Source organism: Geotrypetes seraphini, chromosome 4 (assembly GCF_902459505.1).
Source record: "Geotrypetes seraphini chromosome 4, aGeoSer1.1, whole genome shotgun sequence".
Lineage (NCBI taxonomy): Eukaryota > Metazoa > Chordata > Amphibia > Gymnophiona > Dermophiidae > Geotrypetes > Geotrypetes seraphini.
Genome location: NC_047087.1, coordinates 1,890,926 through 1,916,153, shown reverse-complemented (window position 1 = coordinate 1,916,153; position 25,228 = coordinate 1,890,926). Strand labels below are relative to the sequence as shown.

At 44.5% G+C, this 25,228-nt stretch overlaps 1 protein-coding gene across 2 annotated transcripts in view; it reads left to right on the top strand.

Annotated features, from left to right (window-relative positions):
- Positions 1-25,228, top strand: part of ZNF821 (zinc finger protein 821) — a 232,290-nt gene that overhangs the window by 55,961 nt on the left and 151,101 nt on the right. For both annotated transcript variants that reach the window (XM_033943375.1, XM_033943374.1), the window contains exon 4: positions 16,749-16,899. In XM_033943375.1, the coding sequence (XP_033799266.1) occupies positions 16,860-16,899 (40 nt within the window). In that variant the 5' untranslated portion in view covers positions 16,749-16,859. The remainder of the gene's footprint in view (positions 1-16,748; positions 16,900-25,228) is intronic.

The window sequence follows — 25,228 nt, the reverse complement described above, 5'->3', positions numbered from 1 at the left end:
AACCAGGGTCTTCAAGTATTTCCATACCTAGACGACTGGCTCATCAAGGCTCCCTCTTTTTCAGAGGTTATTGCAGCGACCCAACAGACTATTCTTTTTCTGCAAAGTTTGGGATTTCACATCAATTTTCCCAAATCTCAGCTGACTCCTTCTCAGTCCCTCCAGTTCATAGGAGCTACTCTGGACACTATCAATCTGAGAGCATACCTTCCACAACCACGTCAGGATGCACTCCTTCAACTGTCTCAACAATTCTGCCAACTTTCCTCTGTTCCAGCAAGGAAAATGATGGTTCTGCTCGGTCACATGGCTTCTACAGTTCATGTGGTTCCTTTTGCCAGACTTCACCTTCGCATTCCTCAATGGACACTGGCATCTCAATGGCAGCAATCAGTGGATCCACCAACTCGACTAATTTCCATCACGCCTTCATTAAAGAAGTCTCTCCGCTGGTGGATGCTCTCTTTGAATCTTTCAAGAGGTTTACTGTTTTACCCTCTTCCTCATCAGAAGGTCCTCACAACCGACTCGTCAATGTATGCATGGGGAGCTCATGTGGACGGTCTTTGCACTCAAGGGCTCTGGACCCAAGCGGACCGGCGGTGTCCTATAAATCTGTTGGAACTCAGAGCGATATTCTATGCTCTCAAAGCTTTTCAGCATCTACTTCACGACATGGTGATTCTAGTACGTACCGACAACCAAGTAGCCATGTATTATGTCAACAAACAGGGAGGGACGGGATCTCACTCCCTCTGTCAAGAAGCTCTGAAATTGTGGCATTGGGCGATTCCTCACAACATCTTCCTCAGAGCGGTTTATATTCAGGGTCAACAAAATTATTTGGCGGACAAATTGAGTCGTCTTCTACAACCTCACGAATGGACAATCAATTCTCCTACTCTGCGCCAAATTTTTGCTCGTTGGGGGACTCTCAACTTCAAACTGCCTCAATTTTGCTCCCGCATCTATACTCCTCAGCGTCTCGAAGCGGATGCGTTTCTACTAGACTGGAGGAATCAATTCCTTTATGCTTTTCCTCCGTTTCCTCTGATTCTCAAGACTCTAGTCAAGTTGAAATCAGACCGGGCCACCATGATTCTGATAGCTCCTCGGTGGCCCAGGTAACCTTGGTTCTCCCTTCTACTTCAACTCAGCACCAGGGAGCCTCTACTTCTTCCAATATTTCCTTCTCTACTCACGCAGAATCAAGGATCTTTGCTTCATCCCAATCTACAGTCTCTACATTTGACAGCTTGGTACCTTTCTCTATAACAGACTTTTCTCAATTCTCTCCGTCTGTACAAGATATTTTACTTGCTTCCAGAAAACCATCAACTAGACAATGTTATGGTCAAAAGTGGACAAGATTCTCTGCTTGGTGTTCTACACATAATTTACCTCCCAGATCTGCTTCCTTGACATCAGTTCTGGACTATTTACTTCATTTATCACAATCTGGACTTCAGACTACATCTATCCGAGTCCACCTTAGTGCTATAGCTGCTTTTCATCAGCCCTTGGATGGAAAATCCCTTTCTGCACATCCTATGATTTCTCGTTTTATGAAAGGTCTTCTCAATCTCCATCCTCCTATTAAACCACCTCCTGTGGTTTGGGATCTCAATGTTGTTTTAGCTCAACTTATGAAATCTCCTTTTGAACCACTTGACAAAGCTCATCTCAAGTATCTCACTTGGAAAACTGTTTTCCTGATCGCCCTCACTTCTGCTCGACGTGTCAGTGAGTTACAAGCGCTAGTGGCTGATCCACCTTTCACAGTTTTTCACCATGACAAGGTTGTTCTACGTACTCATCCTAAATTCTTACCTAAAGTTGTTTCAGAATTTCATATCAATCAGTCTATTGTTCTACCTGTGTTTTTTCCAAAGCCTCATTCTCATCCAGGAGAGGCGGCTCTTCATACCTTGGACTGTAAACGTGCTTTGGCTTTCTACCTGCAACGCACTCAGCTTCACAGAACGTCTCCTCAACTTTTCATATCTTTTGATCCGAACAGGTTGGGTCGTCCTATATCGAAGCGTACCATCTCCAACTGGATGGCTGCTTGCATTTCTTTTTGCTATGCTCAGGCTGGTCTTCCTCTGCAAGGTCGAGTGACGGGCCACAAAGTTAGAGCTATGGCGGCATCTGTAGCTTTCCTCCGATCAACTCCTATTGAGGAAATCTGCAAGGCTGCTACTTGGTCCTCGGTTCATACTTTCACCTCTCATTATTGTCTGGATACTTTATCCAGGAGGGATGGCCATTTTGGCCAATCTGTTTTGCAAAATCTTTTTTCGTAAATTGCCAACTTCCCTCCATCCCTTTTTACGTAGCTTGGAGGTCACCCATATGTGGGAATATGCTGCCTGCTTGTCCTGGGATAAAGCACAGTTACTTACCGTAACAGTTGTTATCCAGGGACAGCAGGCAGATATTCCCACAACCCTCCCACCTCCCCTGGTTGGCTTCTTGGCTAGGTATCTGAACTGAGGATCCTCTCAGGAGATGCGCCCCCTAGTTCGGGCGGGAAGGCACGCGCGCAGGCGCGGTGCAGTGCTCGAAAGTTCGAGATCTTCAAGCAAGTTTGCTTTCGAGGCTGTCCGCTGCGGGGCTCCGTCGGTGACGTCACCCACATGTGGGAATATCTGCCTGCTGTCCCTGGATAACAACTGTTACGGTAAGTAACTGTGCTTTGTGGCCACCACTATAGCCTAAATTAGGGCTCCAGAACAATCCTGAAAGTAGCCACCAACCATGCACCAGCGTGTGACCCAACAGGGAGTCACCCTGCAGGACTGAACCTTCAAAAGCATTCACAATTATTTTTCCACAAGAATAAAGTCTTCACACAAGGAAGCAGTTTTGGAAAAAATAAGTCAATTTTACTCATTCAATAAAGCAGGTAAGTAATTCTTCACTCTTTGTCACAGTAGTCCAGATTCCATGCCTCATTAAAGAAGAAAGAAAAGAAAACTGCCAAAAACAAGAAGGCATGAAAACAAAACAGTTCACAAACAAAATCAAACTCTCTTCTTCTGCTTCTTAATTCTCAATTGTCCTTTAGATCACAGTTCAATACAGAGATTGCTCTGCCTGCTCCAAAGCAGGTATTTCAGTAAATCAGCAATAAAGTTCAGCATTCAGAATTCCTCAATTCACAATCAAAACCAAAATAAAAGAAAGCCTCTGGCAACAATCTAGGACTGCCAGGAACAGGAGAGTGTAATAGGTTTTGCAAAAAATAAGGCCTTAAGATAGGCTTTCAAATTCCCTCCCAAGGTGGAAGCAAAACCTCTCCCCACTTTACACTCCTAGCTTTCTCCAAGTTCACATTCATTAAAAAGGAAAAAAAAAAACAGCACACAAACAGAGCAAAAACAAACACACTCACTGTTTGTGGCTGGAAGCCAAGTCCACCTGCATCAGCTCAGGGTCATTAGATTCACTGCCAGAACAGGCTTCTTGAAAATTCATAGGTTCATCCCTCAGGAGGGACAAGTCTTCAGCTTGTTCAGCCTCGAGCAGCTCCATGGGTTGTGGCCTGTTGTCCCTGTTTGGCTCAGGAGGATCCCTAGGGAGGCAAGGCTTAAACTTCCTCCCTAACCGGCTTCCCGGTCTGAATGCCAGTGCAGGCTTATCTAGTCTAGGGGCGTGCCCTGTTCTGGGTGTGTCAGCAGATCTCCAGGGGCCTCTAGAGCTCCCCTGGTGGTGGTTGGGACAAAACTCATTATCTACTTCTTCAGATATATCTGGCTCCTCCTGGTGGTCAGTGGCATTATTTCTCAAACTAACATCCTTGAAAATCCTGAAATTTTCTTTCCTGGGTTTTACTTTTACTTTTTTGCTTGGTTTGACTGGGACCTTGGCAGAGCCCTGATCTGCCTGGTCAAAATATGGAATTCCCTTTATCTCCTTTGCCTGCTGAATAGCTAACAAGGGTTCCAAAACAATATCAAAAAGCAAAGTAGATAGGGGACATACTTGTCTAACTCCCCTCTTCAGACAAAAACACTCTGAGAATGTATTATTAATATATAATCAGGCAGAAGGGAACTATACAAAGTTTGAATCATTTGAATAAATCCGGATCCTATTCCAAACCAATCCATTGCTTGGTACATAAAAGTCCATTCTACATGATCCAAGGCCTTCTCTGCACCCAAAGAGACAGAGAGGGCAGGATCCTCCATTGTTTTTGCTAAATTTAGCATATGAAGTGCCAATCTGGTGTTATTTGCAGAATGTCTTTGATCAACAAAACCTGTTTGGTGCATTCCAGTCATATAAGGGAGAGCCTTAGCTAACCTCAGAGCCAATATTTTAGCCAGTATTTTTCCATCCACATTAATTAAAGAAATAGACCTGTAATTTGAAACCAACATGGGATCTCTGTTTGGCTTTGGCAAAACTATTGTTAAAGCTTCTGCCATAGTACCTGATATCTGACCCTTCATCAGTTGTGATTGATATAATTTAAAAGGATGAGGTAACAGTATAGTTTGAAAAGATTTGAAAAACTCCACAGTAAATCCATCACTACCTGGAGTGGACCCAGCTCTGAGAGACTTCAATGCTGACTAGAGTTCTATAAATGATATAGGCGCCTCAAGTTTTTCCTTTAAATGCTCTGGAATTTTTGGCCCAATAATCGAATTTAAAAATTATCTTCCTTCATTTTCTGTATTTGAATATAGCTCAGAAGAATATAAAGCTTTATAATAATTCAAAAATTGTTTTAAAACATCCTCAATATGGGTATAAATTTTACCTTTTTCATCTTTAATGGCCACAATCTTTACTCTTCTCTTTTTAGCTTTAAGATAGTTAGCCAATAATCTTCCCACTTTATTTGAGTTTCCATAATACACAGCTTGCTGACAAAACAAATCTTTCCTAGTCAATTGTGAGGAAATTTCATTATATTTAGCTTTCAACAGGGCATTCAAGGTATCCTGTTTCCAATTCAAAGCCAATTGTGACTCTAAAGTCAAAATAGTTTGTTCCAAATTGGAAAATTCTAATTAAGTAATTTCCTAGCGTGCGCCGAATATGAAATAATCTTTCCTCTTACAGTAGCCTTCAAAGGATCCCATATAGTTTCCAATGAGATTTCCTCTGAGGTGTTGAATTGAAAATATTCATTCATTTTTATTTGAATTTCCTCAAGAAAGTTTGAGTCTGCAAGCAGTGTATTATTAAACCTCCAAACAGGTCTATTAGAATCGTCTTCAGTGAACTGAAATTCTATCCAAATTCTGGCATGATCCGTCAAAATGATCAGATCTATGCTAGCCTTTGTAACCTGTTGGATTAAATGATCTGAAACAAAAAAATAATCAATTCTTGAAAATGATTTATGAACTTGGGAACAAAAAAAAAATTCTAGAGCATTAAAACGAAGAATCCGTCATATATCCTTTAATCCACATATATGTATAAGATTATCCAGACGTAATGATTTTAATTGCCTACTAGGTTGTTTATCTATTATTGGATCCATGACAGCATTGAAGTCTCCAGCTACGATTAAATTAGTCGTGGCCAGTGACAGAATTATTTGTTGGAGTGTTTTAAAGAAATCTGCCTGATTAGTGTTAGGTGCGTAAATATTAAGAAGCATCAGGGTATCTTTTCCTGAAGTCTTATTTACATTGAGCCATCTACCCATTGGATCAGCCCGAAAGTTATCAAATTTAGCAGAGACCTTCTTATTAATCAGGATTGCCACACCTGCTTTTTTCCCTGTTACTGGTGCAAAAAAGCAATGTTTTACCCAACCCCCTTCTAATTTGGCCACCTCGATTGCTGATAGATGGGTCTCTTGAATTAAATAAATGTCTGCTTGTTGATACTTCAGAAAATTAAGTATCTTTTTCCTCTTGATGGGATGATTGAGTCCACTGACATTCAATGAAAACAGTTTTAGAGACATCTTAATTGAAATTGATATACCCTAAACTTTTCATCAACATGACATCTGCGGAATCTCAAGCTTTACAAACTTTACAGCAAGATCATAGATTGATTATCAAACCGGCGGACAAAGACGGTTTGATAGTTATTCAAAATAGACAACAATATCAATCTGAGATTCTGCACCAACTAAATGATCCCCAAAGTTATGTTCAGCTAGATGAGAATCCCACCAAAACATTGCAATCTGAGATAAGAAAGGTGGTTCAGGAAGCTCTGGAATCTGGAATGATTACTAAGGCTGAAAGCTGTTTTCTTCAAATCTCGCATCCCAGAATCTCAGTTTTTTACACAGTTCCTAAAATCCATAAAACTCTCAGATCTCTTCCCGGCAGACCCATTGTTTCTCTCAAAAATACGTACTGGAACCATTGTCTCAATTTCTGGATTATTTTCTTCAACCCTACATGGGTAAAGCCAGATCTTACATCAAGGACACTACGGATTTCCCTTGCAAATTGCAAACTTTGAAATTACCCACTTCTAAAGTTTGACTTGTTACTTTGGATGTGGTAGCATTATATACCAATATTCCCCAAGAGCAAGCCTTGAACATTATTCAAAAAACTTTGGATCAACGGGATCTTCCATGCAGAGTGGCTACTTCCTTTTTGATGAGTTTGGCTTATCTGGTTCTTACTAAGAATTATTTTAGATTTGATTGTTATTTTTACCAACAATCTCAAGGAGTCGCAATGGGTATCACAGCTGCCCCAAGTATAGCTAACCTCTTCAACTACCCGGGGATAGACTGGAGTACGGGTCACTCCAACTCCACGAGGGAAGCAGGATTCGTAGAAGCTGTGAGGGACTGCTTCATGGAGCAACTAGTCAAGGAACCGACGCGAGGGGGTGCTACTCTTGACTTCATCCTTAACGGATTAGGGGGGCCTGCAAGAGGGGTAGAAGTGGGAGGAACACTAGGCAACAGTGATCACAACGTGATCAGATTCACATTAGAAAGGGGGTCACCCATAGTGGGGAGGACCGCATCAACTGCGCTCAACTTCAGGAAAGGGAACTATGTTGCTATGAGGAAAATGGTGGGGAGGAAGCTCAGGAACGGCATTAAGATGGAGACTGCAGGGAGCGCCTGGACCCTCCTCAGGAACACACTGCAGGAAGCGCAAAAACTGTACATCCCCAGTTTCAGGAAAGGCCGCAAGAACAAGCGGCCAAAAGACCCAGTTTGGATGACACCTGAAGTAAAGAGGGCAATCAGTGACAAGAAAGTGTCCTTCCGGAAATGGAAGAGGGACCCAACGGAAGAAAATCACCAGGAGCACAGGCTATGCCAAAAGGAATGCCACTGAGAGGTTAGAAAAGCAAAAGGGAAATACGAGCAGGGGCTGGCCAGGGAGGCAAAAAACTTCAAGGCATTCTTCAGTTACGTAAAGGGGAAGAAATCAGTGAGAGAGGAGGTGGGGCCATTGGATGATGGGGATAGGAAGGGAGTGATTAAGGAGGATAAAGAGGTAGCTGAGAGGTTGAACACGTTCTTCTCGTCGGTCTTCACGAGCGAGGACACGTCCAATATACCAGACTCAGAGGAGCTCATGAGTGGGGAGCAGGCCAAAAGATTGGGGCATATAGAGGTAAGTCGGGAGGATGTCCTCAAACAGATTGACAGGTTGAAAAGCGGCAAATCTCCGGGACCGGACGGGATCCACCCAAGGGTTCTAAAGGAACTAAGACAGGAAATAGCGGGCGCAATCCAGCATGTTTGCAACCTATCCTTGACAACTGGAGAGGTACCAGAGGACTGGAAACTGGCGAATGTCACACCTATCTTTAAGAAGGGATCGAGAGGTGACCCCGGGAACTACAGGCCGGTGAGCCTGACTTCAGTTATAGGGAAGATGGTGGAAGCAATAATCAAGGACAGCATTTGTGAGCACATCGAGAAAAATGGCCTACTGCGGACAAGCCAGCACGGATTCTGTAAGGGAAGGTCGTGCCTGACAAACCTTCTGTACTTCTTTGAGGGAATAAGCAGTCAGGTGGACAAAGGGGAACCCATAGACATCATTTACCTCGATTTTCAAAAGGCCTTTGACAAGGTGCCACATGAAAGGCTGCTTAGGAAGCTGTGGAACCACGGGGTGGGCGGGGATGTACATAGATGGATCAAGCACTGGCTATCAGGTAGACTACAGAGGGTCGGAGTAAAGGGCCAATATTCTGACTGGCGGGGAGTCACGAGCGGTGTGCTGCAGGGATTGGTGCTGGGGCCGCTACTCTTCAACATATTTATCAATGACCTGGAAACGGAGGCAAAGTGTGAGGTTATAAAATTTGCAGACGATACCAAACTCTGCGCCAGAGTTAGGACCAGGGAGGAGTGTGAGGAACTGCAAAGGGACCTCGATAAGCTGAAGGACTGGGCAAACAAATGGCAAATGCGCTTTAACGTAGATAAATGCAAGGTCATGCACATAGGGAAAAAGAACCCGTTGTTCGAGTATAAAATGGGGGGGGGGATTGCTGGGAGACACCGGACTTGAGAGCGACTTGGGTGTGCTAGTGGATCCATCCATGAAACCATCCGCACAGTGTGCAGCAGCCTCGAAGAAAGCCAACAGGATGCTGGGCATCATCAAGAGGGGCATAACAACCAGGACGCGGGAAGTCATCATGCCGCTGTATCGAGCGATGGTGCGCCCACATCTGGAATACTGCGTTCAATATTGGTCGCCGCACCTCAAGAAGGACAAGGCAATTCTTGAGAGAGTCCAAAGGAGGGCAACAAAACTGGTAAGAGGGCTGGAAAACTGCCCATATGCCGAGAGGCTGGATAAACTGGGGCTCTTCTCTCTGGAAAAGAGGAGGCTCAGGAGGGATATGATAGAGACCTTCAAAATACTTAGGGACATAGAGAGGGTGGACAGGGACAGGTTCTTCAGACTAAAAGGGACGACAGGTACGAGGGGGCACTCAGAGAAACTGAAGGGGGATAGATGCAAATCAAATGCAAGGAAGTTTTTCTTCACCCAAAGGGTCGTGGACACATGGAATGCGCTCCCGGAGGAAGTGATCCGGCAGAGTACAGTACAGGGATTCAAACAGGGATTGGACGGATTCCTGAGGGAAAAGGGGATCGTGGGGTACTGAGGGAGGTGCTGGGGTGATGCATAAATATAGACAGCTCACCAGGTCGTGCAGGTGCAAGGCCGGAGGGTTAGGACTTTGATGGGAAGATAGGACTTCGATGACAAACCTAGGGAGCAAAGGGGGCCCCTTCTGGTGATTAAGGCAGGTCATGACCTGTTGGGCTGCCGCGGGGGCGGACTGCTGGGCGGGGTGGACCTGTGGTTTGACCCGGCAGAGGCACTTCTTATGTTCTTTATGTCTCAATTTGAAGAAGACTTCTTATATTCCAGGCCACAATTTCGTCATGTGTTGGGCTGGATGTGCTTTATTGATGACATCTTTTTTGTCTGGACCAATTCTAATGAGCAACTTTTAGTTTTTGTCAACTGGCTTAATTACCTTACACAGTACCTATGGTTTACCATGAACAGTCATAAACATCTCATCACATTTTTGGACACTAATGTAGTCTTGGAGAATGGGAAATTATTCACCAAAGTACATCACAAATCCACCGAGAGAAATAATCTTTTGTCCTTTTCCAGCTGCCATCCTAGATGATTGAAGGCTGCAATTCCCATTGGACAATTTTTACATATCGGGCGGATTTGTACTTCAGATGATGAATTGGACGAAACTGTTTATGTATGCATTCCCTCCATTCCCTCTGATTCTGAAGACTCATCAGGCTCAAGTCCACGAGTGCCACCATGATTCTGATAGCTCCTCGGTGGCCCCATCAGCCATGGTTCTCCCTCCTGTTACAACTCAGTTCCAGGGAGCCTCTTCTGCCTGTTTTTCCTTAACTGCTTACGCAGAGTTAGGGTTCTCTACTTCATCCCAACCTACAGACTCTGCACTTAATGGCTTGGTTCCTCAAGACTTGATGCCCTCGTTCCAATTCTCCCAGCCTGTGCTGGATGTCCTGGAGACGTCTCGGAAGGAGTCCACTCGCCAATGTTACCATCAGAAGTGGACCCGTTTTTCTTCCTGTTGTGCTGCTCAACAGCAGAAGCCGCTGTCTGCCTCCTTATCTGCTGTCCTGTATATCTGTTACACTTATCTGGTGCTGGACTCAAGTCCTCCTTGGTTCGAGTCTACCTTAGTGCCATTGCTGCTTTTCATCAGCCGATTGACAGGAAGCCTGTCTCTGTTCATCCTGTGGTTTCTCGCTTCATGAAAGGCCTTTTCCACGTTCATCCGCCCCTTAAGCCTCCTCCTGTGTTTTGGGTCTTAACGTGGTCCTTGCTCGCTTAATGAAATCCCCGTTTGAGTCGCTAGCGCGGGCTCACTTGAAGTATCTTACTTGGAAGATTGTGTTTCTTATTGCTCTCACTTCTGCCCATCGGGTCAGTGAGTTTCAAGCCTTGGTAGTGGACCATCCTTTCACTATCTTCCATCATGATAAGGTGGTTCTCCGTACCCATCCTAAGTTCTTGCTTAAGGTTGTTTCTGGAGTTTCACATCAACCAATCCATTGTTCTCCCTGTGTTTTTTTGAAGCCCCATTCTCACCCTGGAGAAGTGGCTCTGCATTCTCTTGATTGTAAGCGTGCGCTGGCCTTCTACTTGAAGCACACCGCTCCTCATCGTACTGCTCCCCAGCTGTTCATCTCTTTTGATCCTAATCCCTTGGGTTGTTCTGTTTCTAAGCGGACCATTTCTAACTGGTTGACTGCTTGTATCTCTTTTTGTTACGCTCAGGCTGGTCTCTCCCTCCCGGGTCGAGTCACTGGCCACAAGATCAGAGCAATGGCGGCGTCTGTTGCTTGACTCCACTTGAGGAAATCTGTAAGGCTGCCACTTGGTCCTCGGTTCATACGTTTACCTTGCACTACTGTCTGGATGCTTTCTCCAGGCGTGATGGCCATTTTGACCAGTTCATTTTGCAGAATCTGTTCTCCTAAATTGCCAACTCTCCCTCCATCCCATTCTCGTTAAGAACATAAGCATTGCCCCTGCCAGGTCAGACCAGGGGTCCATCTTGCCCGGCAGTCCGCTCCCACGGCGGCCCTCCAGGTCCATGACCTGTAAGTGGTTAGCTTGGAGGTCTCCCACATGTTGAGAATATGCTGCCTACTTGTCCTGGGATAAAGCACAGTTACTTACCGTAACAGGTGTTATCCAGGGACAGCAGGCAGATATTCTTGCAACCCACCCACCTCCCCGTGGTTGACTTCTTTGCTAGCTATCTGAACTGAGGACACGCATGCCCTAGACCGGGCGGGAGGGGCACGCACGCATGCGCGAGCCAATCGCAAGCTTGAAGGTCTTCAAGCAAGTCTGCTTGTGAAAACGTCTGCTAGGGGGCTCCGTCGGTGATGTCACCCACATGTTGAGAAAATCTGCCTGCTGTCCCTGGATAACACCTGTTACGGTAAGTAACTATGCTTTACCGTGTGAACATTCAGGCATGTTGGGATGTGGTGTTCGGTAAGCGGGTTCTGTTGGCAGCTCTCCGGGGGTCCCACCCATGATGGGTACTGCTTTGGTATGTCCCATAAGTGAAGCTGTACCGGTCTGGAAAGATGGTAAAGAAAGAGAAATTAGGTTCTTACCTGCTAATTTATTTCTTTTATATTCCAGACCGGTACAGCACCTCACTCTTATCTATCTGTCTGTTGTTCTTATGGTTTTCGCTTGAAGAGTGGGATTTTTCTGTGGGTTCTAGTATTTCTCTAGGGCTGGGGAGATTGCAAGAACATTGGCTTTGGTTCAGCTGGTGATCTGTGATGACCTTCGCTGAAGGGGCTTCTCTCTGTATCTTCCAATAGTATTGCTCTATGTTCATTGTTACTCTTGTTTGGAGTGTTGTTACTGTTATAATTAGCACTGTTTAGTTCTCTTTGGCTAGTAGGCAGACTGGTCAGATTAGAGGGAACTTTCAATCAAAGATTTTGTCTAAGTCTCCACCTGCTGGTCATAATGAGGTATTACCCATCAGTAAAGCTGTACCGGTCTGGAAAGTCTATAAGAAAGAAAATTAGCAGATAAGAACCTAATTTCTCCTTCATAATAATCAGCCATTTACATCATCCCAACAAATGAATCAAATATGTCCTAGACAGCAAAGACAACATAAGCCTCAGACTCTAGTGCTGCCCGATTCGATTCGGTTCACCAATTCACTTCAGGTGAATCGATTTAAAACAAAAAAAATCGGCTTCCCAATTTGGATCCTCGCCCCCTAAAGCAGGAGCAGCAGCACTGCTCTTGCTGGCCGGCCACTGCCGCATCTGCTTTAGAGGGCGAGGAGGGAGGGTCAGTCGGGAAGTGCTGTTGTGCTGCTGTCCAGCTCCCCCCCCCCGGCGTCCGGTACCCCATCCTGGCCTCCCCGCACCGTTTACCTTATAGGTGCAGTGTGTAGAGAAGATTGCGGTTATAGCGTCTTTGCAAACTGCTTTGAGCTGTTTCTTCTGCCGCGATCCTGCCTCTGATGACAGAGGAGGAGCGAGACCGCAGCAGAGGAAACAGCTCAAAGCAGTTTGCAAAGACGCTATAACCACGATCTTCTCTGCAGGCTGCACCTATAAGGTAAACGGTGCGGGGAGGCCAGGGGGAACACAGAAGCCTTCCTAGAGGGTGCACAGTCCTTCGGAGTAGGGGGGTGGGACAGGCCTTCAAAGGGGGGTGCAGGCCTTCAAGGGGGGGTGCACACCTTCAAGGGGGGAACAGGCCTTTAAGGGGGGAACAGGCCAGGAATGGTGGCATAGGCCTTCAGGGGAGAAAGGCAGGCCTTTAAGGGGGGGACAGGCCTTCAAGGGGGGGACAGGCCAGGGATGGTAGCATAGGCCTTCAGGGGAGACAAGCCTTTAAGGGGAAGTGCAGGCCTTCAGGGGGGACAGACCTTCTGGGAAGGGGGGCCCTGGTGTAGAAGTACACGGAGGGAGGGAGGGAAGGAGGGTTCAAAGAGAAGTGCATATGCCGGACTTTGGGGGGGAAGAAATAATGGGTCTAAAAATAGAGGAGAGGAAGGGAGATGATGGACAATGGGATTTAGGGAGGGAAGGAACAGTACACCATCCCTTGAGTCCAACTTCTTTCCCTTTCTGTTCCTTCCCTCCCTAAATCCCATTGTCCATCATGGTGTACTGTGTAGGGGGGGGATAGAGATAGTGGAAAGGAGGATAGTTGGGAAAAGAAAGGGAGAGATGGTGGATGAAAGGGTAGTTAAGAAAAGGTGGATCTGGGGAGGGTGACAAAAAAAAAGGAAAGATGCCAGACCTCCAAGGGACGGAAGGGAAACGGAAGGGGAGGACAGAGATGGCAGATGGATGGTTAGCACGGAGAAAGAAGAAAGAAGGAGCAAGCAAGTTATCAGAAGACAACCAGAGCCTGGGACCAACAAGATTTGAATAATAACCAGACAACAAAAGGTAGAAAAACTAATTTTATTTTCTGTTTTGTGATTACAATATGTCAGATTTGAAATATGTATCCTGCCAGAGCTGTTGTTAGACCACAAACGTGAGCTAGGATTTAACAGAGAGAAGAAGTCTTTTTTGTTTGTTTATTTTGTTTACACCACAGCACCAGTGTGGTTAGGAGAAGGCAAAGGGGGTGATGAGGCTCTAAAATAAACCCACCAGGATGTTTGAAAAAAAACAAAACACCCAATTGGGCAGGAAAATCAAATCGAAAAACCAATTCAATAGGCTGAATCAAATCAATTTTTTCCCCTGAATCGGGCAGCACTATCAGTCTCAACTACGTGCAAACAACAACACTCTTTTAAACTCTATTCTATAGAGCATTGCCAACATCTCCCTCTTTCTCCCTCCGGTTCTTCCCATAGGAGGCAGAAACCACCACTTTTGCCATTGCTGGACCCTCATAACATTGGACTCATGGGTTCTCCAGGTGATGGATCAGGGTTATGCCCTACACTTACTACGAAAGCCTTTGAACCACCCTCCAAAAGAGTCTTTTTTTTTTCAACTCCCTCCAGAAAACCCTTCTCCATCTCAATGCAATAAAACAAGTTCCTATGCAGGAGAGAGGCTGAGGGCTCTACTTCTAAGTATTTCCTGATACCGAAAAAAACAGGGATCTCTGTCCAATTTCGGACCTTCACACTTTCAACAAATACAGTACTTAGTGAAAGAAAAGTTTTGCATGGTCTCTCTGAGAACCCTCTTACCATAATGACTGGCTCTGCTCGCTAGATCTCGGAAGCGTACACACCTGCAAACACTCTGAGCATGGATAATGAGACCAGCGCACTCATAAAGCTGCAATTGCCAATTAAACTGCTAGCTTTCACTCAAGGTGTGCAAAATAACAAAAACATGGAAATGACGCATAACGCAAAATAGTTTACCAAAATAATTATTTATTGCTTTTCTTTTTCCATTATGGAACTCAAAAGGCTAGTTGCGTTAGCAGGAGGTCGTTATAGTTGCCAAAATGCTGGCCTTCTGATAACGATCTCAACCCGATACTTCGAAGCTCCCCAATATATACCTTCAGTCCAGTTTGACATTATTGGCTGTCAGCCAATCCACTAACAGAGGTTGTACTTAAATTTGGCAAAGAAAATTCCTTTACATGTTTAAAAGTTTCAGAAATCATATTTGTTTTGTTTACAGTCATCCTTGAATATACATTAATATATGAATATACATTATACGCCGAGAGGCTGGATAGGCTGGGGCTCTTCTCTCTGGAGAAAAGGAGGCTCAGGGGAGATATGATAGAGACCTTCAAGATCATGAGGGGCATAGAGAAGGTGGATAGGGACAGATTCTTCAGACTGAAGGGGACAGCAAATACGAGGGGGCATTCTGAGAAACTGAAGGGAGACAGGTTCAAAACAAATGCAAGGAAGTTTTTTTTCACCCAAAGGGTCGTGGACACTTGGAATGCGCTACCGGAGGAAGTGATCAGGCAGAATACGGTACAAGGATTCAAACAGGGATTGGATGGATTCCTGAGGGATAAAGGGATCGTGGGATACTGAGGGAGGAGCTGGGATGTAACACAAGTATAGGAAGTAAATCAGGTAATGAGTATAAACTAACCTGGTCGTGCATGTGCAAGACCGGAGGGCTAGGACTTCGATAGGAAGGCAGGACTTAAATGGGAAACCAAGGTGGCAAGGGAGCCCCTTCTGATGATTCAGACAGGTCTTGACCTGTTTTGGGCCGTTGCGGGAGCGAACTGCTGGACTGATGGACCTGTGGTCTGACCCGGCGGAGGCACTGCTTATGTTCTTATTAACATTTTATAACATATCCAATATTCTTTTTGTTCTTTTAAAAAAAAGTATATTAAGAGAACCTGCATTTGTTAAAAAGTGCTGAGAAATTCTCGGCTCTCCCTGTCAGCACAGTCAAGGAGAAGGAGGGGCTGTTTCCCCCTCTCCCTGAAACCTGACAGCTTCATGTTACACTTACACACAGATTCAGAAGTCTTCCTATGCTGGAAACTGGTACAGCAGTTTCTGACTCTAATTATTTCCAGATATTACTTTAGGATTTTTCCTTAGTGTTCCTTATATAAAACATTTCACTTTAAGTACAAATTCTTTCATATATATCTTTCATATATCCATTCGTCCGTTCGGTCGGGGCCCCTTCATTCATATTTAATGCAAGAAAACTTTCTCTATTATGCCCAGTATACCCAGCTCAAGCCCATCTGGTATCAATTAGACCACGAGGGAAGCTCAAGGCGGGCAAAAACCTGAACAAAGACTAGGGATATAGGCTGAACACAAAATGGAGTAAAGCCAAGCAGAAGACACAGAAAAACAGAGATGGAGTTCATGTATATCCTGATTTCCTCTATGATGTAGCTTAATAGCAAAGTACATAAAAAGAATATTATTATGCTTTTCCTTAATATTAATCTGTAGTATGTTTTTCTGGCCTTGGCTACATCCATATTCAGATTTTTATTCACCAACTTTTTGTACGCTTCTATTGGACGTGGCCTTAACTAACACATATGCTTGTATCTAACTAGTTACCCAGAATCATATGAGAAGCAGGCGTTTTTGTAAAAAAATTCCACAAAATACTGCACTATCATGACCTGACGTCCATTCCATTACCGTCCCATAGAAATCGTCCCCCACTGGCCACGAGCCACTATTCCTCAACTCCTACTCACACTTCCTACCCAAATTAGAAACACAATCCCACCAACCATCAGATTACTCCTACTCACACTTCCTACCCAAATTAGAAACACAATCCCCCCAATCATCAGATTACTCCTACTCACACTTCCTACCCAAATTAGAAACACAATCCCCCCAACCATCAGATTACTGACTTTATTGACCTTATTGGGCAGATTAGATAGGTCTTTATATGCCATCATGTACTGTATTGCTATGATTTGAGTTGGGACTGTGAGAGAATAATTCTCATCTATTTTGAGGAAAGCGAGTGGATTTGGTTGGAAGAGGTGTTCTTATGTCTGTCTGGTTGTCACCCTGGAGCTACTGGTTTAGGTTTTTTGTTGGTTTCTACCTCTAAATTTTTCAGATTTTTTATGTTTGGGGGGAGGTGAGGTATTTGTAGCCACTTTGGGGTTGTCCAATTGTGGTTTTGTGGTGTTGACAGTTGTCATCTTCAAAAAGAAAGAGGTAGCATTCAGTCAGTATTGTAAGCAACAGATTGAAAACTATCTGCTTCAGGACTTTACATGGCCGTTTTTTCTTTTTTTTTCTAGTTGGTTATGCAATGATGAGCTGTTTGTGATTAGGCAGCAGTTTTTGTGCTGGTTGTGACAGAAGAATCTGCTTGGCCTTTGGGGAGGCAAACTGGGCTTGGAGGGCAGAAGATGTCCAGACGTAAACAGACAAATCCAAATAAAGTACACTGTAAGTACACTCCTTTTTCTTTGTGGGGTATGGCCATGTGTGGGAGGTGTAGGCTAGCAGAAAGGGAAGCAGTTTCACTTGGGTCATCTGGATTGAATTGTTGAGAAGAAGAGGACTGCTTTGGGGGAAAGGTCTCAGCTTCAACTAGCACTTGCAAATCAGAGACTAAACCATAGAAGAGGCTTTCAAATACAAAACCAAAATGATTACAAACTACTGCAAAAGCACAGAATCAATTCAGCAATATGTATTTTGGGCTTTGAGGGTCAAATCGCAACAGGTATATAGTTGCTTAAATACTCGGGACTATAAAAGCAGCTGTTAGGTGATATTCACTATTCAATATGAACCAGCCTTGTAATTGTTCATATGCTTGTAAGCTAGCCTTGTCATTGTTCATTTGCTTGTAAGGTAGCCTTGTCATTGTTTATATGCTTGTATGCTAGCCTTGTTACTGTCTGTATATTACTTGTATGCTAGCCTCAGCCACTGCAAGCATACCCATCCTTGACACCGCCCGTATGCGTGTATGCTAGCCTTACCATTGCTCATATACTGGTATAGCAGTAAAGGAGGGGCATTAGGATAATCTCAGAAAACAAAGAATGTGTTTTGGTAAGGGCTTAGTAGGATCAACACTACCAGGGAAAAGACGGGCAACACAGAAAAATACAAAAAGACCAGACAACAAACATGCACCAACCAGAAGGCAAATAGCAAAACACATAATGGAGAGGAGGCCTACTAAACACAAGATCCATGAACAAGACCACATACCTAATAGGGAAACACAATCTGGATTTCCTGGTAATAGCATAACCTGGCTCACAGATAACAATAGAAACATAGGATATGACGGCAGGAAAGGGCCGTCAATCCAACAAGTCTGCCCACTCGAATAACCCACCCCCTAAGCACTTCCTCGAAATGAGCCCACATGTTTATCCCATTTATTCTTAAAATCGAGCACGTTGTTGGCCTCTACTACCTGAAGTGGAAGATCATTCCAATGATCAACCATCCTTTCGGTGAAGAAATACTTCCTAATGTCACCATGAAATCTCCCACCCCTGATTTTTAGCGGATGCCCTCTTGTCGCCGTAGGTCCTGTAAGGAAAAAGATGTCTTCTTCCACCTCCATACGGCCAGTAACATATTTGAACGTCTCTATCATGTTCCTCTCTCTGCGTTCCTCAAGAGAGTATAGCTGCAACTTACCTAGACGTTCTTCATATGGGAGATCCTTGAGTCCTGAGACCATCCTAGTGGCTAATCTTTGAACCAACTCTATTCTCAGCACATCCTTTTGATAATGTGGCCTCCAAAATTGAACACAGTATTCCAGATGTGGTCTCACCATGGACCTGTAAAGCGGCATTACCGCTTCGGGCTTTTGGCTGACGAAACTTCTCCGGATGCAACCCAGCATTTGTCTAGCCTTGGATGAAGCTTTCTCCACTTGATTGGCAGCCTTCATATCTTCACTAATGATTACTCCCAGGTCCCGTTCTGTAACAGTTCTAGTTAAGGTCTCACTGTTCAGAGTGTAGGTTCTGCAAGGGTTTCCGCTACCAAGGTGCATAACTTTACACCTCTTGGCATTAAAGCTCAGCTGCCAAATAGTAGACCATTGCTCCAGTAAAAGTAGGTCCTGTGTCATAGTGTCGGGTACAGTACCTCCGCCCACTACATTGCATAATTTAGTGTCATCGGCAAATAATGCAATTTTACCCTGAAGTCCCTGAGGCAGATCTCATACGAAGATATTAAATAGGATTGGTCCCAAGACCGAGCCTTGCGGTACTCCACTGAACACCTCCGACATTTCGGAGGGAGTACCATTTACCACCACCCTTTGAAGCCTGCCACTAAGCCAGTCTTTAACCCATGCAGTTAATGTTTCTTCTAGTCCCAGCGAGCTCATCTTGTTCAATAATCTACGGTGTGGGACACTATCTAAAGCCTTACTGAAGTCCAGATACACTACATCCAGGGACTTTCTCTTATCTAGTTTTTTTGTTACCCAGTCAAAGAAGCTGATTAGATTGGATTTGCAGGACCTTCCCTTTGTAAATCCATGCTGGTGGGGATCCCTTAGCCTTTCATCGTCCAGAACCATATCTAATTTGTGTTTAATCAACGTTTCCATAAGTTTACACACTATTGATTTAAGACTTACCGGCCTATAATTTGCAGTCTCTGACCTGCATCCCTTTTTGTGAAGCGGAATGACGTTAGCTGTTTTCCAGTCTAATGGAACTTTTCCCGTGCTCAGGGAAAGATTGAAGAATGTGGCTAACGGTTTTGCCAGGACAACTCTCAATTCCCTAAGCACTCTGGGGTGCAATTTATCTGGTCCCATGGCTTTGTTCACTTTGAGCCTTGATAATTCTTGGTAGATGCTGCTGGTAGTAAATTCAAAATTCCTGAATGGGTCTTCTGAGCTCTCCCTTATTTGCAGCTGTGGACCGGATCCCAGCGCCTCACAGGTAAAGACTGAGCAGAAGTATTTATTTAGTAGTTTGGCTTTATCGGAGTCCGATTCTGCATAGGTACCATCGGGTTTCCTTAGGCGCACTATCCCGTCTGTATTCCTCTTTCTATCATTAACATACCTGAAAAAGGATTTATCCCCTTTTTTAATATTCATAGCTAACTTTTCTTCCATCCGGAGTTTGGCGTGTTCTGACTGCTGTTGTGACAGTTCTAGATTTCACTAGATAGGCTTCTTTGACTTTTAGTCGTTGTGATTGTTTGTAGGATACAAATGCTTTTTTCTTCTGTTTTACGAGTTCCAAGATCTCCGCAGAGAACCACTGGGGTTTGTTATTTCTCCTTCATTTACTCACGGTTTTTATATAGAGATTGGTTGTTTCCTGTAGGGTAGATTTCAGAACTGACCACATTACCTCCACATTATCTGTTGTGTCCTGGTTTTGCAGCGCCTCATAGACAATCTCCCTTGCTCTTGAAGTTAGTGCCCTTAAATTTAAGAACCTTTGTTGATGTGTTCGACCTAGTGGTTCCTTTCCTGAAATGAAACCACACCATGTTATGGTCGCTGGAGGCCAACACATCACCTACCGAAACCTCTGTGACACTATCTCCATTGGTGAGTATCAGGTCCAGAATTGCCTGATCTCTGGTGGGCTCAAGTACCATTTGTTTGAGTTGTGCTCCCCGTATAGAGGTTAGTAACCTTCTGCTGCTGTGGTCGTAGCTGAAATTTGTTCCAGTTTACATCTGGCATGTTGAAGTCCCCTAACAGTACAGTGTCTCCACGCAGAGTGATGGTCTCGATGTCTTCGATTAATTCTTTGTCTATGTCATCCTGTTGTTTAGGAGGTCTGTATACAATGCCCAGATATAGGCATTTGCCACTTCCCCTGGCAAGGTTCACCCAGAGGGACTCCCCTGTATACTTGACATCTGTGATTCTGGTAACTTTGATTTCCTCCTTGATATATAGCGCTACCCCTCCTTCGTTTTTGCCTTCTCTGTCTCGGCGGAGTAAATTATATCCTGGTATAGCCACATCCCATCCATGGGAATCCGAGAACCAGGTTTCAGATATTGCCACCACATCTAAGTCAGTGCTCCTCATTTCCGTCTCAATTCCAGAATTTTATTGCCTAAACTGTGGGCATTAAGGTACATAGCCTTCCATACTTCGTGTTTGCCCAGTCTGTGTGGAGATTTTCCTGTTTGATTTAGTGTGACCCTTATTTCCCCGTTTGAGTTATTTTGTCCCTTTTGAGTTAGTTTATCCCCTGCAGTACTATCTGCAACGAAAGTACTTACCTCACACTCAGTAATGGAGTGGTTACTTACCATACCGGGATGGTTACTTACCACATCAGGATGAGAGTGGGTACCCTCCCCCAACTCACCTAGTTTAAAGCCCTTTGGAGCAGGCGAGCCCACCAGCCTACCATATGATGAAGAATTTACTTTATCTGCGAACAGTCTGGCAGACTTTTTTAACCTCAAAATACAAAAATTAAGATCTTCATTAACTGAGCCTGCAAAGCCTTATTGGTGTTATTCTAGTTTGCAGGACTCTGATGCTCCTAGAACTGATTTGTGTTGGAGCAAGTTTACAGCTATTGACTGGCAATTATTTAACAAATTGTACAATAAATATGTCAAATCTTATTGTAGACTGGATACCTGTCCGCCAAATGTCATGAGAAGTGCTCCAGTCACTTTCAAGGCCAAGTTGCTAATCTGGATTAATTTGTTATTATCCTTAGGAAAATTCCCAGTGGAACAAGGTCATATTATGATCACACCAATCATAAAAAATGCTAAAGAACCCTCTAATATAGTATCCAATTTTAGACCTATCGCCAGTATCCCCTTGGCCACCAAAATACTGGAAGGGTTAGTAAACATTGAACTTACTATCTATCTGGAGAAATATAATATTCTTCACGACAACCAATCTGGTTTTTGGGCAGGTTACAGTACGGAAACAGTCATAGCTTCACCAATTGATCACTTGCATTCAATTTTTAGCTTAGGTTCAAGTGCCATGATTCTGCAACTTGACCTAAGCAGTGCATTTGATCTGGTGGATCATTCTATCCTTTTGTACTGTTTAGAATCCATCAGAATCTCAGGCAATGTCCTGAATTGGTTTTGAGAATTCCTGGGAAAAAGATCTTACAAGGTGTTAAAGGATGATAAGCTTTCTTATGGTTGGGCCAACCCGTGTGGAGTACCTCAGGGCTCCCCTTTGTCCCCTACCCTGTTTAACATCTATCTTGTTTCACTGGGTAATCTTTTGCAGAGTTTAAAGCTTAAATTCTTCATTTATGCAGATGACATCACTATTGTTATCCCACTAAGCTCCCTTACATCTGAGCTTATAAATTCTCTATCAATCATTTTAAATCAGGTGGAACTCTGGATGTCTGCTTATAGACTAAAATTAAATAAAGAAAAGACCAAATTCTTTTTAGCAGCCCCTAATGATAAAATCATGGCAACCATGATACATATAAATGGGATGAATTATAATATTGAACAACCTCTAAAAATACTAGGAGTAACTTTAGACAAATCTCTCACATTGTAATTCTGGGTCTAGAGGGAATACACATTGTAATTCTGGGTCCAGCAAGAGAACACACATTGCAAATTGTACTAAAGGAGTTCAAGTAGCCCAAGCGGGAATACCCCCACAAGGTACATACATTTCCGAGTCTGGGATAGGAACACACTGTAGTTCTGGGTCTAGGGAGTCCAGGATAGGTGCACGTTGTAGCTCTGGGTCTAGGGAAATGCGAATAATGCTAAAGGTGTCCAAGTAGCTCAAGCGGGAACATCCCCACTGAGACGTAACAAACATACAACATGGAGGGCTATGTACGTAAACACCCACAGTCTGGGAAACAAGATCCTGGAATTAGAAACAGAAATGAGGAATGCCAACCTGGATGTGGTGGCGATATCTGAGACCTGGCTCACGGACTCCCACGGATGGGACATGATCATACCGGGTTACAACTTGCTTCGCTGGGACAGGGAGGGCAAAATGGGAGGAGGTGTAGCATTATATACTAAAGATGACTTTAAGGTCACCAGAATCACAGATGTCCAGTACACTGGGGAATCCCTTTGGGTAAATTTGGCCAGAGGGAAGGACAAATGCCTGTATCTTGGCATAATATACAGACCCCCAAGACAACAGGATGTCCTAGATATGGAATTAATCAGAGATATAGAGAATATCACCTTGCATGGGGACACAGTATTGTTAGGTGACTTCAACATGCCTGATGTGGATTGGGACACGCTTTCCTCTGCTTCAGGCAGCAGCAGGAGGCTATTAAACTCTATGAAGGGAGCAAGACTCAGGCAACTGGTGTTGGAACCAACAAGGGATCAGGCAATACTGGACCTGATACTTACCAATGGAGAAAGTGTCATTGAGGTCTCGGTGGGCGACACATTGGCCTCCAGTGACCACAACATGGTATGGTTCAATCTCAGGAAAGGTTTCACTAAATCTACCACACTGACCAAGGTCCTCAAATTCAAGGACACAAACTTCAAAGATATGGGAGACTTCATTCACCAGGCACTACAAAGCCAAGCAGAAACTGATAACGTGGAAGAAATGTGGTCGACTTTGAAAGCCACCATACAGGAAGCAACAAACCGCTATGTTAAATCAGTAAGTAAACGGCGAAGGAACAATAAGCCACAGTGGTTCTCTGCAGAGATTTCGGACCTCATCAAGGAGAAGAAAAAAGCATTCATCTCTTACAAACAATCAGGGAAACAAGACTCTAGAGAAGTCTATCTGGCCAAGTCAAAAGCCGTCAAAACAGCAGTTAGGGAGGCCAAATTCCGCATGGAGGAGTCACTAGCGAAAAACATCCAGAAAGGAGATAAATCCTTCTTCAGGTATATCAGTGACAGAAACAAGAACTCAGGCGGGATAGTACGTCTTAGGAAACCAGACGGGGACTATGTAGAAACGGACTCGGAAAAAGCCCAACTGTTAAATGAATACTTCTGCTCAGTCTTCACCCGCGAGGTGCCGGGACCCGGCCCTCAGCTACAGACAAGGGTTTACACCCAGCGGTGTCTACTGCGAGCTGTTAAAGCTTAAGGTTAACAAGGCAATGGGGCCTGACAACCTACACCCCAGGGTGCTCAGGGAGTTGTGTGCTATCCGCGCTCTTCAATCTCTCCCTTAGTACGAGTAACGTCCCGTTGGACTGGAAAACGGGTAACGTCATTCCACTCCACAAGAAAGGCTCCAAGATGGAGACAGCAAACTACAGACCGGTGAGTCTCACATCAATAGTGAGCAAACTAATGGAAAATCTAATCAAACGCCAATTGGATACGATCCTGAACGAGGAGAATTTACGGGATCCCTATCAACATGGATTTACAAAGGGGAGATCCTGCCAATCCAACCTGATCAGCTTCTTTGACTGGGTGACGAGGAAGCTGGATGTTGGGGAGTCCCTAGACATTGTATAGCTGGACTTCAGTAAAGCATTCGATAGCATACCACACCGCAGGTTGCTGAGCAAGATGAGTTCTATAGGATTGGGCAACACATTGACGAAATGGGTTGGGAACTGGCTTGGAGTTAGGCTTCAGAGGGTAGTGGTGAATGGCACCCCCTCCGAAATGACGGAGGTGATCAGTGGAGTGCCGTAAGGCTCGGTCCTGGGCCCGATCCTATTCAACATCTTTATAAGAGACTTAGCAGAAGGGCTGCAAGGTAAAATAACATTATTCGCCGATGACGCCAAACTAAGCAATGTAGTGGGCAAAAGCACAACAGACATAAATTCAATGCCTGACAACATGATGCACGACCTACTCCTACTGGAGCGCTGGTTTAGGTCCTGGCAACTCAGCTTCAATGCCAAAAAATGTAGAGTCATGCACCTGGGCAGCCAAAATCCATGCAAGACTTACACCCTTAATGGTGAGATCCTAACAAGAACTGAAGCAGAACGAGACTTAGGGGTGATCGTCAGTGAGAACATGAAGACTGCCAATCAAGTGGAGCAAGCTTCATCCAAGGCAAGGCAAATCATAGGTTGCATACGCAGGAGTTTCGTCAGCCGTAAGCCTGAAGTCATTATGCCATTGTATAGATCCATGGTGAGGCCCCACCTGGAATACTGTGTGCAGTTCTGGAGGCCGCATTACCGTAAGGATGTGCTGAGACTGGAGTCGGTCCAGAGAATGGCCACCTGGATGGTCTCGGGACTCAAGGATCTCCCGTACGAGGAACGGCTAGATAAATTACAGCTATACTCACTCGAGAAACGCAGAGAGAGGGGTGACATGATCGAGACATTCAAGTATCTCACGGGCCGCATCGCGGTGGAAAAAGATATCTTCTTTTTCAAGGGTCCCGCGGCAACAAGGGGGCATCCGTGGAAAATCAGGGGCGGGAAACTGCACGGGGACACCAGGAAATTCTTTTTCACTGAAAGGATGGTTGATCGCTGGAATAGTCTTCCACTTCAGGTTATTGAGGCCAGCAACGTGCCTGATTTTAAGGCCCAATGGGATAAACACGTGGGATCTATTCACAGAGAAAGGTAGGGGAGGATCATTGAGGTGGGCAGACTAGATGGGCCGTGGCCTTTATCTGCCGTCTATTTCTATGTTTCTAGAAAAGCATTCCAATTTAGTGTTTAAGAAAAGCATTGCAGTGCTCTGGAAACTCCGTACTATTAACAAATATTTTGACAAAGTTTCTTTCCGCCTACTAGTCCAATCCTCTATCCTGAGTATTCTCGACTATTGTAATATTATATATGTAGGTGCGCCCAAGAAAATTATT